This window comes from Macrobrachium rosenbergii, chromosome 55 (assembly GCF_040412425.1).
Source record: "Macrobrachium rosenbergii isolate ZJJX-2024 chromosome 55, ASM4041242v1, whole genome shotgun sequence".
Taxonomy (NCBI): Eukaryota; Metazoa; Arthropoda; class Malacostraca; order Decapoda; family Palaemonidae; genus Macrobrachium; species Macrobrachium rosenbergii.
Window position 1 is genome coordinate 37,612,318 of NC_089795.1, and position 14,644 is coordinate 37,626,961.

Below are 14,644 nucleotides of genomic sequence, written 5' to 3' on the forward strand. Positions count from 1 at the left end.
CAACATGGAAAACGCTCGTTAGGAAGGATAAATAACCAGGCACTGCGGCCATAATCGTACATAAAAATGTAGAAGGATTAACGAATGACATCATGCATGAAAACAATCGGGAAGCTACCATGATTCAGATTACGAATAGAAAATAAAAAATAAAGAAATAAAAAAGAATAGGTATTGATATCTGACCTTAAGAATTGTAAGTTTCAAGATTCGTGCCTTACTTGAGAGGAACGCAATTTTGGAGCGACAAGAATGTTCCAAGTTAAATCCGAATCACCTATGCTGAATATGCTAAATAGTTTTAGTACATACTCAGTTTGCTCTTTCGAAAGAAAAGTATTCCCCACACACACATATATACCTGCACACACACACACATATATGAAGACACACACACACACACACACATATATATATATATATATATATATATATATATATATATATATATATATATATATATATATATATATATATAGTGTAGGCGTGTGAGAGTAAAATATGCACACCTGTCTCAATTTTGACCTGTAACTGTATCAAAGGACCTCACTGAGCTTTCTTAGTGGAATAAGCTATGCCAAATATGAAGTGTTTACCTCGTTGTTACAAACCTGTGATCAAGGTTTAATTCATAACTGAACTCTGACCTTCAATTATGACCCTGATTTCCGTTTGCAAATCGAAATCAATGGTGAAGTATAAAAAGCTTGATTAGAAGCCAATATCGAAAAGTTCAAACGTTTCGGCCAAGGTTAACCTCCAATTTGGCATTTGGCGACCTAGACCTTTAGATCCACCATAAAGAATTATGGGTAATTCTACACAAAAAAAAGGTCCTCAGGGCAACGTGTTGAGTACCAGCCCCTCGGGGGTGAAAGTAAAAAGATAAACAAAAAGAAAAACAAATGAAGGTAACATCTCAAAATTCTCACCTGTACTGCATTATATACACCCTTTTCTATATTGCTCAGTCTTTTAAGAATAAACGATATATCCGTGAAGAGCTGTTCTGTAGGCTTACCAAATGATGAACTCCCACATACTATATGTGATATATGTAAGATTTCGAGGACTATCTTAAAATATAATAAAATTAGTTAAAAACGGCCATAGTATCATGAGTCTTAAATGAAGAAACAAATCCACATTTACTGTATGTATGGGTACACATATTTAAAAATAAATCTTTACAGTGAGCTTTCGGGAATCTGTTCGACTTCCCTTTTCAATCGGACAGATCCCCGAAAACTCTCTGTAGAGATTTATTTTCAAATATATGTCTCCATACATAACTGTGGATTTGTTTCTCCAACAAAATTAGTGCTTTATAAAACCTTACCCTTAGCGAACGGGCGGACATCTGGTGAGCTGGACGCGCAGGTCAGTTACTAGATGGCCTGGACGGCGACCCGGGTAATGACCGCAAATATAATCGCAATCCAAAACAAAAACAGGAAGGAAATCCGTCTGCTTGGTGGTGTAGGGCGGGGCACTTCATTAGTAAGAATTGGGCAGGAGAGTGGGGGGGAGGGAGAGGGGGAGCTGGTAGGCGTAGAAGAGAGGACGGTACCCATTCCCTTACCTGCCTGCCTTGATACCCCTCTCATCGTCTTCTCCTCCTCCAACTTCCCCCTCCCGTCCTCCTTCCTCGGTCGGTGTGGGATTCCAATACCGCATTCTGTGCGAACTCTTGACATTTCGACTCTAACAACTTTCTCTACTTTCTATCTTCCTTAATAAGACCAAATTGTGAACAAGAGCGCCAGGTTTTTTCTCTTTCTCTTTTTCCTTTCTACATTCTTTTTTCTTCGGTTCCACTGATAGAAAGTCATGTTACCAAGTCTGAAGAACGATCTAAGACCACAGGCGGATTTAAAGAAGGCAAATACATGACAATAATCTTTTCTTACATTTTTTATTCAATCAAGGAACCAATGTTCCAAATTGTTAACAGATTTTATAAGTATAACCTTCAGTCGCACCAACTAATTGCCGCATCACCATAAACAATCAACAATAAATACAATGGATATAAGAATAAAATTTTTACTTCTGATCTTTAGGCTACTATTTCGTCTACTTTCCTTTCGCTGAGAAACTGAACCACAATCATCTGTGTCACCCAACTGAACACCTCATTTGATGATTTCACTCTAATATTTACAAGAAAATGAAAGTGGATGATCTTCAAAGAAGTCTTTCATTCTACACGTTAACAAAAATAATTTACCATTTAGTTTCTAGTTTCGTAATACCAATGCAAAATTAATATCATTACCTTCTCAAGTGGCGGAAATGTAAATAGAGTAACAATAAGGCAGAGAAGTCATACACCATCTATAAATATACATCATTACAAAATTATTTAATTACTGAAATAACGCTTCAAAATACTAGCTATAACTCAATTAATTTCCAATATAATGAAAATCTAAAATCGTGACACGGTAGGCAATGCAAAAATTAACGATAATGAAAAAACCGTCTTATTAGTCATCTTAATTCAATGAAATTCGCTTCATATTAAATTCATTACAAACAATGGTAAGAAAATTCAGTCTAAATTACAATATGTTCACAATGGTTTGTTTGCTTTCACAATAGTGTATTTTGCCAGTGTACAGTTTTTTGCATCGAACTTTACAATGATATAATGAAGTTATTTCCTGCATGTAAATGTAGCTACGCAACTTCGGCAAGTAAATTTCTGCATCGAAGTTCTCAATGACGAATGTGTATGTGCATATAAATTTCCACATCAGAATTCTCGATGATGAAGTTATTTTGTGAGTGTAATGTTTTTGCAGTCAAACTAACTGTTGGTTAAGTATTTTCACAGTACAAAATACTCAAGTGAAATCCTCTATACACAGCAATAATATCGCATACTATTTAGAATGACCTCACCCACTCAGACAAGATAAACAACAGCATCAATCGCAAATATTCCCTACAAAGACATTTCAAAACCTGGCTATGATACACAACAGTACTTGCTGTAAACAGCAATTAAGGAATAAAGAAAGCTGGATTCCGAGTCAGTTATTCATGACTGCTATGAATCAATGAAGTTATCACAAAACGCCAACGATAATCAACAAAACAATCATCGGGCATACTGTGTGTCGTTTCAATTTAAACTCGCTAAAATCATACCATAAACTAACCGTTTTCAATTATTTATGAAAAAAAATGAAAAACAAAAGTTACAATCCCACCAAAATACAAATAATTGACTTTGTTAGAATCAATTAGTTTCGGAAACCGATTATTAACACCGCGCAATTAAGTTCCGATTAAAAGACTAATCTGACATTTTCACGGAGTAAATGTATACGACTAATTTCGGAATGGCTCCCGATTTGTATGTATAAAAAATTTTTTTTTAAAGGCAGTAAATAAGTGAGCGACTGCAGCGTTTCGCCGTGTCCCATTATTTGCATGTCAACCACCTGTTAAAGGATGCAAATAAACTTTAATGCAGTTCCACGGCGCGTAAATTCGAGGACCCTGTTTTCTCTCTCTCTCTCTCTCTCTCTCTCTCTTCTGGGGGTAAAATTACCATTCTTTTGCCTGCTACGCATTTAGTGGTAGGGAAGGGAAACTACGCCACCCCGATCATTCCGACAAAATTACTACTTAAATCTAATAATAACAACAGTTGAAAAGTTAATAAGACTATTTTAACAATATTAAATATAACACCTCATATTAATAGAACACAATATAGAATTTAGGCCAAAGGCCAAGCGCTGGCACCTATGAAGCCATTCAGCGCTGAAACGAAATTGACAGCAAAAAGTTTTAAAGGTGTAACAGGAGGCAAACCTCGCAGGCGCACTATGAATCAACTGTTAGGAGAGGGTGGAAAGTAAGGTGGAAGAAAGAGAATAGGAACAAAAGTACAGCAAAAGGAGTGAAAGGGGTTGCAGCTAGGGGCCGAAGGGACGCTGCAGAGAACCTTAAGTAATGCCTACAGTGCACCTCAAGCGCCACTATCCCCCGTTCCCCCTACAGAGAGCTCATAGAAATGATTTTGCGAATTATACACGCATAAATACACACAAAAATGAAGGTATCCATATATGCAACAATGAAACAACTGCATGCCATTACAAATTATTATACAATGTGCCAAGGTGTTAAACACGCGTATTATAAATGAGCACGGCCATGCCACAACAGTCTACAGAGTGCTAAGTACCTATTCACTTCTTAGGTTAACAGAAGTATCACATTTTTGATCAAGAAATGTTCCTAGAAGCTATTCTACATCGCTTCACAAGCCCAGGATCAAAATAAAGGTTATATTTCAAGTCGCAAATTACTTTTCGTTTCATCACCTACAATCAAATTCCATCGCAATGGATCTCTTAACTGCTGAGGCACAAAGCTACGAGTATGAAAATGATTTCTAGAAATGTTTTCTGAGTCGTAAATAAATACGCGAAAATATTTTTCAAGTAATTTTTTTTTCTATCTTGTGCTTATCTGGAGAAATTTTACACTCTGTTGCTGATGACGTATCAGAAACTGGTTTAAACCAACAGTACCTGAATATGCAGTTTTAGTAACCTGAGAGAAATTTGCTATAAAACAGGAGCGAATTAACCTCATGAAAACTTGAAAGCTACGAGAAGACGTAGAACATAAGCACGTCACAATCTAATTACAAAACAATAAAACGAGTTTAAGGTTAGTTTCAAGGATGTCAAGCAGTAATCAGACTTCAACATCAGGTTTCTAATATATAAAAAAAGCAACGTTAACTGAATTTCAAGTGTTCAACACTTGCATAACGCACCAGTCCAGTCCACTTGCGTGTATAAAAGCTCCCTGCAATTGATTCATTTCACCACTGAACTGGGAACTATGAAATTTAGCATTTATAAGTCACAATGGACTCAGATTTCCTAGGTTCTATAATTAGTCAAACCCCTACTTTCATGAAGCTAAACTAACTCTCTCTCTCTTTCTCGTGTGTGTGTGTGTGTGTGTGTGTGTGTATGTGTAACAAGTACACAGCCACTGCTATACCAGAACGCCAATTACCAAATGCCTTGTCGAAAGAATCCGCGATTAAATGCCTTTGTCATCATACCTCAGACTACATTGTCCCGAACTAAAACATCCCTGGAGGCGCCAACACCTGGCATAACCGACGGATCATTGTTCTGCCACAGAATCGTCTGCTCGTACAGAAAACAAATCAGACACGCACTCCAACTTTTAAGGAACTTGAGGTTAATTGGACCATTTACTTTCAACGGGGTACACGGAAAGTAAAGCGAGACCGAAGGCGAACACACTGAAAATTTCAAAAATTTCTTCTCGAGTCAACAACAACATACAATAAACATACTAGCTGAGACAGGTCTAGAAGGAAAATCCTAGGATTGGGAAAATTTAATCCATGAATAAATTCATAATGCAATTAGAAATACGAATAAATAGCTAAAAGGACAATAAATTTAACCAATAGCTTTGTTCTCCCATAGGAATGCATGAACCTGTCAGCCGCATGTCGCACATATTCCTCCTTAAATAAAGGACTAAAATGAAATACATTGACGGAAACATAACTTATAAAGAACTTTCCATCCTTAAATCCGGAAGAATATGAACGCGCGACGTCCTTCAACAGGAATCACCAGATTGCAGTCGTTAAACGCGTTACGACCAGAGACTCCTTCCTCTTTCCAAGACCAGAGACCCCTTCCCCCATTCCCCTTTTCACGTTTAATGGGACAAAGGGTAGAAAATGACCCTTGGGCTAAATGGGACGTGAAGTGTTAAATAGAGAAAAAATTCTTCCGCTCGATGAGCAACGTAATCTGGAATCGTTTTCCCGTTAAATGGAATGTACAATCGACCGCTGCTGTTTTTCTTCAAAAGTCGCTGACCCAACACCATTCTTCGGTTATTATTAATTATAATAATGATGGTTGCGATTTATGTTGCATATACACAAACATATGCACATAAAATTAATATATAAATACACACATACATATATACTGTGCATTTACATAATATATATACAGTACATATATATATACAGTTCGTGTGTATATATACATTGTATATATAGTGTATATATATGTGTGTATATATACACAGTATATATATATATATACGCATATTATATATATATATATATATATATATATATATATATATATATATATTATATACATATACGTATATATACATATACACATATATATACATATTGACACGTGCACACATTCTATAGCATAACACAAAAAATACACTGCGTGCTTTTTTATCTCTCTCTCTCTCTCTCTCTCTCTCTCTCTCTCTCTCTCCCTTGGACATATTAAAAAAATGGACGTTAAGATCATTCCGACTAAATTTACTCCAAGCAATTCCTTTCTCTTTAGGATAATTAATGCAGAAACTCAAAAACTGACGTCGGGTAAGTCTCGGGAAGTTTTAACAAGAGAGGTGGGTCATTTTCTTTTACTAAATAAGCAGAAGATACTCTCGAAAGTATTGAAATGAGGAGGTAAGCTGAAGGGAAGGAAAGTTTCGAGCTGAGAATTAACTATAAAAGAAGGCCAACCTATTACGAACGGAATCGGAGAACCACTGAGACAAAAACGAGAAACGTGGCACTCTAACGAGAGAGAGAGAGAGAGAGAGAGAGAGAGAGAGAGAGAGAGAGAGAGAGAGAGAGAGAGAGAGGGCGAGCACTTCTCAAAGAAGCTGCTCACGATATCTTCACTGTTTTCCTGTCTTGCAATATTTTTCAATCGCTGTTGGCACTGATATGTGTCCCTCATCTACGATATGGATCCTAATACCTGTTCTCAAGCAGCTGACGACATTGATCCGCCTGTCTGTCACCCATCATTCTTATCTTCAAAATAGAGTTTTCCCACTCTTCAGATTTCTCATCTCCTTAAACTTATCTCACAACTTCCTCGCTCACCATCAGGAAGGATTCTGTAAGGTAGCACTAACTGATGATCTCTTATCCTACTTCTTGTTTTCTTTTAATTACAGAAAAAGGGAAAACTGGACGGAAGAGGAGGGCGGTTCGGCCACTGAAAGAAGTGACAGAAGAGTTTCTTGAACATGGAAAGGATGTAAGTCAGGAAAAACAGGAGCAGGAGGAGAATTCAACAGCCTGTAGCAGAACGACTGAAAAGGCGGCTGAATCGTGCAATTCGATGATTTCAGGAGTATTACTAGAACTGCTATGTTCTCACTCATGACATCTCCTGAAAAGTTTATCTTAATGATACTGTATCACTGTGAAATCTTATTGTAAGTTAAATGCCTAGCACTAAACTTACCTTGTATCTGATAATGTCACATCTCACTCAGTCCCTATCACTGATTGAATTTCTCTGGAATATGCTCTCTCCTCTAACCTAATCTTCCGAAATATCAATCACTTTCTTCATATTCCGTTATCTTACCCATTCATAGGTTGATACTCCTACACTTACGAATCCTCTCCCACTCCTCAGAAGCCATTTCTCAGCCTAGCTTAATTAATCTCGTACAATGCTATAACTGCAGATCTCTGAAAAGGGTAGCTGATGTTAACGAGGTATAACCTACTCCTTCCAGAGATCTCCTATTATACACCCAGGGCTAACGTTTTTGTTTATATCCTTTAATTTAATCTTCCTTCTTCCCTACTAAAATGTGAGAGTGACAACAATAACGCTCTAATATGCAAGCAATTTTTGACTCAGAAACAGACATTAGCAGGTCTCCGAATCCTCACTTCATTAAAGATCACAATTTTTGCCTCTTGAGAGGCTGGACCGTCTATTTTGGAGGTTACATACACTTAACTCAGTATATACGTCAGAAATATCTAGGATTTGGTGATTCCTGCATAGAATGCAGTTAAGTTACATGAAGACCCTCAACATAAACACACAATGTCCTCTTGGCTCAAAAGTTTCTGTTTTAATACTCGCATACAATTTTCTTAAAACTTTAATTCTTCGAAACTTTTAGTGAATACAGATTTTCTGGACCTACTTTATAAATAAATACGTCTTCTTTATAAATAAATACGTCTTCAGCAGAGTTTCTGAGAAGAGAGAACCCTCTTGATTGTATTGCGACCCAACTCCTCGCAGTCTTCGCCCCGACACTGATGGTTAGTCTCGAGTTGCAATGATCAACAGGTAACGTCGGTCTTTCACAAAATTCCTTTCTAAGATTATAACACTCGGCTTTCCTGCCTTTCATGAGTCCTTTAACTTTCCCCTCTCTTTCTCTTTTGAGGGACGCGTGTCATCACGTAAGAAGGGAAAGTCCATAATCACTATTCTCCTCAGGCCTTTCCTTACGTATTGTTTTCTAACAATGACTAAGCCCAATTTGGTCAATCATGTCTGTCGTCTGAGACCCTCAAGTGACCATGCACTTATCATTTCAACTTCATGTCTTGTCAATGCTAAGAATTTTAAGGATTACAAGACGATGTAAAGAATTTTGAAGGATTGGAAAACTATGAAGATCCTGCCATGGCATTAATTATCATAAAATGTTTAAAGACATGTGTGCACAACTAAGAAAATAAAAATCAACTATAACAAAGGAAAAGAAAACATCATATCCTAGGACATTAGCAAATTTTCCTACCAATGCAAGGTCATCTGGTATTCTCACTGGGCTAAATGTACTTACAAACATCCCCCTAAGAAATTCTTCTCACCTTAGGAAATCACAACTTCATAAAAATTTAACTCTTGTTACATAATCCAGGATATACAATCACTTTCTGTATTACATAAAATACACAAGCAGAGAGAGAGAGAGAGAGAGAGAGAGAGAGAGAGAGAGAGAGAGACGGGCGCTTGTAACTAATTTTGTGATTTTAACCAACTTATTTTAAGCATAAACATGCACGCACATACATAGATATGAAGTACATATTACAGTGCTTTTCAAATCCTGGGTTTCCATCCACATCTACTCATTGAATGTCTAATATATATATATATATATATATATATATATATATATATATATATATATATATATATATATATATATATATATATTTATATATATATATATATATATATATATATATATATATATATATATACATATACATAATTGTACATATATATATATATATACATATACATAAGCACATATATAAATAATATTATATATATATACACATATTCATATACATATATATATAATATATATATATATATATATATATATATATATATATATATATATATATATATATATATATATATATATATATATACGTGCGCTTCGACTTTGTAAAGCCAACTCAACTCCACCACTGTCAAGGTATAAATAAACAGCACATCAACAACGTTGCCAGGCTTTGGATAAACAACACCGAGCACTGTTACATTATACAAAACTGAATCCTTGCAAGTAGGAAAAGACTACACTGCTTTACTGTCAGCATTGAAATAGTTTAAATCGTATTATAATCCATATGAATATTAATCTTGACACTACCACACCATATAAATATATATATATATATATATATATATATACACATGCATATATATATATATATATATATATATATATATACACATATATACATACAGTATGTATGTGTATATATATATATATATATATATATATATATATATATATATATATATATATATATATATATATATATACACACACAAATCATCAAAACCTCCACAACTGCAAGAAATTTATTTTACGCAATTCTTCCCATAACATTATTTACAACGATAGCAGTTATTATACATTTAATAACAAAAACGAAAAACCGCTCCATTTATCAATATGAGTAGCTTGCGTCACATACTCAACAACAATAGAAGTTAATCCAATCAAAAAAAAAAGAGAGAAAGAAAGAAATTCATTTTACGAAACCAAATTTTATCCACTACGCAAACATACACAACACGTCACCATCATCACCATCAGATCGTCGTCTGCACTCTCCCCGGGGGGCAAAGCAAACACACCTCTCTCTGCCGCGACCTTCGATCAACCCAAGCTCGTCCGAGACTGATTATAATTACTGTATCTGGTGCATATTATAATTACAGCATCAAAGGAACGGCTTCTCGAAATGTGATGTTGTCCAATACGTCGTCTGCAAGGTGGAGACCGTGATTTCTTTTTAATATCTGGTCGTATTATTATTATTATTATTATTATTTTGTAATGTAGCTTCTCAATCTCTCGAATGAGTTTCTTTGTAGCATCAAGTAAATCATACACCAGCAGCTATTATTATTATTATTGCCATATTATGTATGTATTATTATTATTACGTGTGCATGTGTAGTTTCTCAATCTCTCGAATGAGTACCTTTGGAGCATCAGGTAAATCATACAGCAGCAGCTATTATTATTATTATTATTATTATTATTATTACTATTATTACTATTATTATTATTATTATTCAGAAGACGAACCCTATTCATACGGAACAAGCCCACAAGAGTCATGGACTTGAAATTCAAGCTTCCAGAGATTACAGTGTTCATTAGAAAGAAGTAACAGAAAGTAACTTGTAATACAGAAGGAAGAGATCACTTATTAAAAAAGAAAAATAAATATTAATATATAAATAGACAGAAATGTAAGTGAATTATTAAAGTACAAGAGTTGTATCAGGGTAGTAATACAGATGTATCTAAATCATTTGTTCAACATAACAGTTGTAATCATCAACTAAGGATTTCATATAAAAGAAAAACATAATATTTGGTATGATTAAATCATAAATGTCTTTAAGCTGCATAGGTGAAGATAACATTGAATACAAAAAAGCGACAAGCGAAAAGTAACAACCGTAAACCTGTTGCTGACGTGTTATCACAGAAAATCGATTTGCCATGTCCAATACTGAGTAACGTGTTATGAATGTGTCCGTCTTTGGTATCAAAAAATAGGATTTTATATGTATGTAATGTATAAACAATATATATATATATATATATATATATATATATATATATATATATATATATATATATATATATATATATATATATATATATACATATATAAATACATGTATGTATGTATATGTGTATGTATGACTGAAACAGGTACGTATTAGTCAATTAACGTGTGTTCTAAAACTTCTATAAGAGCTAAATTTTCTAAATCACTCAACTCGTGATTAAACATAACTATGATCATCAATCATAAGTAACCACATTACAATATTAGGAAATTCAATATTGAACTGTACAATTCGAGCGAACATACACAGTACTTCACAACTTGTATCCAACCAATTTCGGATGCAAATCTTAAATGCATTTATGCAAGGAAATGGCAGTCCTCCATTATTGTAACTCTACCGTTCTCTTTACATCCGAAAAAGTAATTTGGTCTTTCTTTAAGTTATCTATTGCCTACCGACCTGTTTCTCAATCTACATACCCATGACAAGTCGTAATGCCAGCCACAAAGATCATCCGAACATGACGGTTGCCATGCATAAAATAGCTCGGAGAACCTGCTGCTTGATATTACGTCGCATAATTAACTGTCACTTCCTGCATAGCTGACAGAAAGATAGCAAGGTCAATATCATGGTTGGAGAGCGACTCACTGGCAATTGCTCAAAATAATGATGACAGCAGAAAACGTGAAAACTCCGGCCAAACATTTGCTGATCAATAAAGTTATCTCTACAAATCCGCTAGTTTTACGATGACGAAATTCAACCGCCGTATTTCATAGCGACGGTAAAATCCACTGATTATTAAATTTAAAACCTTAGTAAAGAAACAAACAGGTCGAGATTCTTATAAACTCCGCGGGATATTCACACTCTTTTCGTAATATTATATTTCAAGCTCATGATATTTGGTGTGAAATAATTTTTTGCTATAGGTAAATGGCATTGTGAGATTATTTCTAAAATCTTATGAAAGGCAAATAAGCAATCGAACAATTTCAAAAACGCGATAGACCATACATATATTAATATTTCTATCCTTAATTCTATTATGATGAGTACTAGAGCTAATTAGCTCTCATGTCAACTCGGGAACTGATGCACAATACATAACGTACATCCCTTATATATATCTATCGATATATATATATATATATATATATATATATATATATATATATATATATATATATATATATACATATATATATAGAGACTGAGCATAAGTACATTAAATGACATGGTCTACAACTTTCCACTTACCTCGTCCCAGGTACACCGTCCAAACTGATGAAGACCATGACGACCAACACAAACGCACAGACAAAGACAAACAAACAATAACACGCTGCACACACCAGACAAACAGGGGAAAACGGGGCAAGATGTCTGGGAGAGCCTTAAAGAGGGACTTAACACTCTCCTAATGTGACTTCTTTAATGACTTCCAAAGGTAAAAAGTCATATGCCGATAAGAAGGCTCGACGCCAAACATGAAAACATAAGCCAAACTCAATCCACCAAAGGGAGGAGGTCTTCTTATTTCCCCTTTTTATGAAACACTCTCCCGATGACTCTGAAACTCCATTAAACTGACGTGAATAAAGAATGGCACATTAAAACCCCCCTGCGTTCCACTATGCAAGAGAAGCCGGATAAAAAAAATGGGGAGGCTTTGCAATTATATTTTCCGGAACAAACGCTAGATTCCTCTCTTTCTGGATTATGGCGTGAATCTAGTAGCCCCTTAGATCGGACACAGACTGACCGTCACTCATCGCCAAAGACTAAATTACTCCCACATGCGAGACGACCAGACCTATCTATCTGTTCGGCGCCGAGTTCGCGGACTTAAAGTTTCGCGTCTAAACGCCCAAATCCGCTGACGATCGGCAGGGAAATCTACTTCATCCGCTGCATTCAAAACAGATGGGAAACAAAACTCTCGCGTCTATCCCTTTTTGTAAAATTAAATCACTTTGATGTTTAAATCAGAGATAAATTGGTGCTAGCAAAATTAGATTTGTTTATCGGGAGACTAGTATATACTTAGCTACGCAATTATAAGCCAGGCTCTGGAAGTAAAAAAAAAAAAGTGGATCAGGGTTTCTCTGTACGAGGCAGGACTTTTTCTAAACGTGCTTATTAATCACCTGGAAAACTTGTTGACTCCCATCCCCAACCCGCTTCTATTTAAATGGGGGCGGGGTTAAGAAAAGTTGCAAGCTGCAAGTGAAGATACTTATGTAACATCAAAGATAAGGCGTAAAACAGATGTTAAGTTCCTTATTAGCACCTTGCGACCTTCGGAGATGTTCTGAATTTCTAACTTTTCAGTTCAGTTTACAAAGTTAATACTCTCTACCCAGACAAATATAACCTAAAGAATATATGATACTCTGCACTATCTTACCTTATAACCAACCTCACGCTACTTGTGATAAATCCACAGATACATTTTGCAATGTATACCTTCGTATCAATAATGGAGATCTTGCGATAAATCCTGCTACTTGTAATAAATCCACAGATACATTTTGCAATGCATAACTTCGTATCAACAATGGAGAGCTTGCGATAAATCCCGGAGAGTAACTCAAGGTCCTTCTACAAATGTCACCGACTGGCATCAGAATATTTCAACGACGGCCAACATGCGCCAGTGACAGGGGAATCAATAAACACCCAAAGTGACAGACAGGCAAGGACAGGAAGAGGGCAGTCAAGAAGGTCTAAAGACGGTCCTCTATTTATAACGCCATAATTCCCTATTCACTCGGTGCATGGGGCAGAGAGAGAGAGAGAGAGAGAGAGAGAGAGAGAGAGAATATCATTATCATTCAGAAGATGATATATACATGCAGACAGAAAGACAGACTAATAGACGTACACAATGAGAGAGAGAGAGAGAGAGAGAGAGAGAGAGAGAGAGAGAGAGAGAGAGAGAGAGAGAGGCCAATTTACATGCACATGCAGAGAGAAAATGACTAAAAAAACATACATTGAGAGAGAGAGAGAGAGAGAGAGAGAGAGAGAGAGAGAAAGGCCATCTCTCGTAAATAAAAGTCGAAGGAAAGTTCCGCTGGTCGTAGCCGTAGCAGTCACTGCAGGGGATGCATGAAGCTCTTCATTACCCTAATAGACATCTAGGCGGCCCATCAGCGACCTTCCAGCCGTCAGTTTCCAGTGTCTACAAACCCCCACCGTGAGGTCTCCTTGCCATGACAATGAAAAGCTCCCCTTCCCTCCCCCTCCTCCACCTCCCTTACGCCCTTTTATCATCATCACCCCTAGCGAGTGGGCGTGGTTTTACTGTACTGTTCCCTGCTGCACCGCGTGCACCTGAATTACGCCCACCTCACAAACGAACAAAAGAGAGGGCGTAACAGCTCATGTGCGATTTACGATAACACCTCTGGAGTGAGCAGACAAAATAAAGGAGAGAATGGCATTGACAATGCTCTGCTAAATTCAGCGACGCGCGTATACCTACCTCCTCATAGGGGTGGTTTTTGGCAAAGTTCCACGATCTTGCTGCAGTATTTGGGTGGTACAAGTCAACCAGTGTTTACATTTCATGAACAATGGAAAAAGGATATTCACAATTACCAAACAGAAAAAGAAAACACAACGGTTAATCAGCAAATCAGCTCCCAGTAAAAGGAAACGTGGTATTAACCTGCGTTGTC

General features: G+C 36.1%; 1 protein-coding gene across 2 annotated transcripts in view; it reads right to left on the reverse strand.

Moving 5' to 3' along the window:
- The window catches only part of LOC136835120 (CUGBP Elav-like family member 2), a 323,150-nt gene extending 310,785 nt beyond the window's left edge, over positions 1 to 12,365 (reverse strand). Inside the window, exon 1 of one of the 2 annotated variants that reach the window (XM_067098288.1) lies at positions 12,219 to 12,365. In XM_067098288.1, coding sequence (XP_066954389.1) covers positions 12,219 to 12,256 — 38 coding nt within the window. In that variant the 5' untranslated portion in view covers positions 12,257 to 12,365. The remainder of the gene's footprint in view (positions 1 to 12,218) is intronic. The other variant, XM_067098291.1, reaches the window with a different exon arrangement.
- Between the last annotated feature and the right edge of the window lie 2,279 nt (positions 12,366 to 14,644).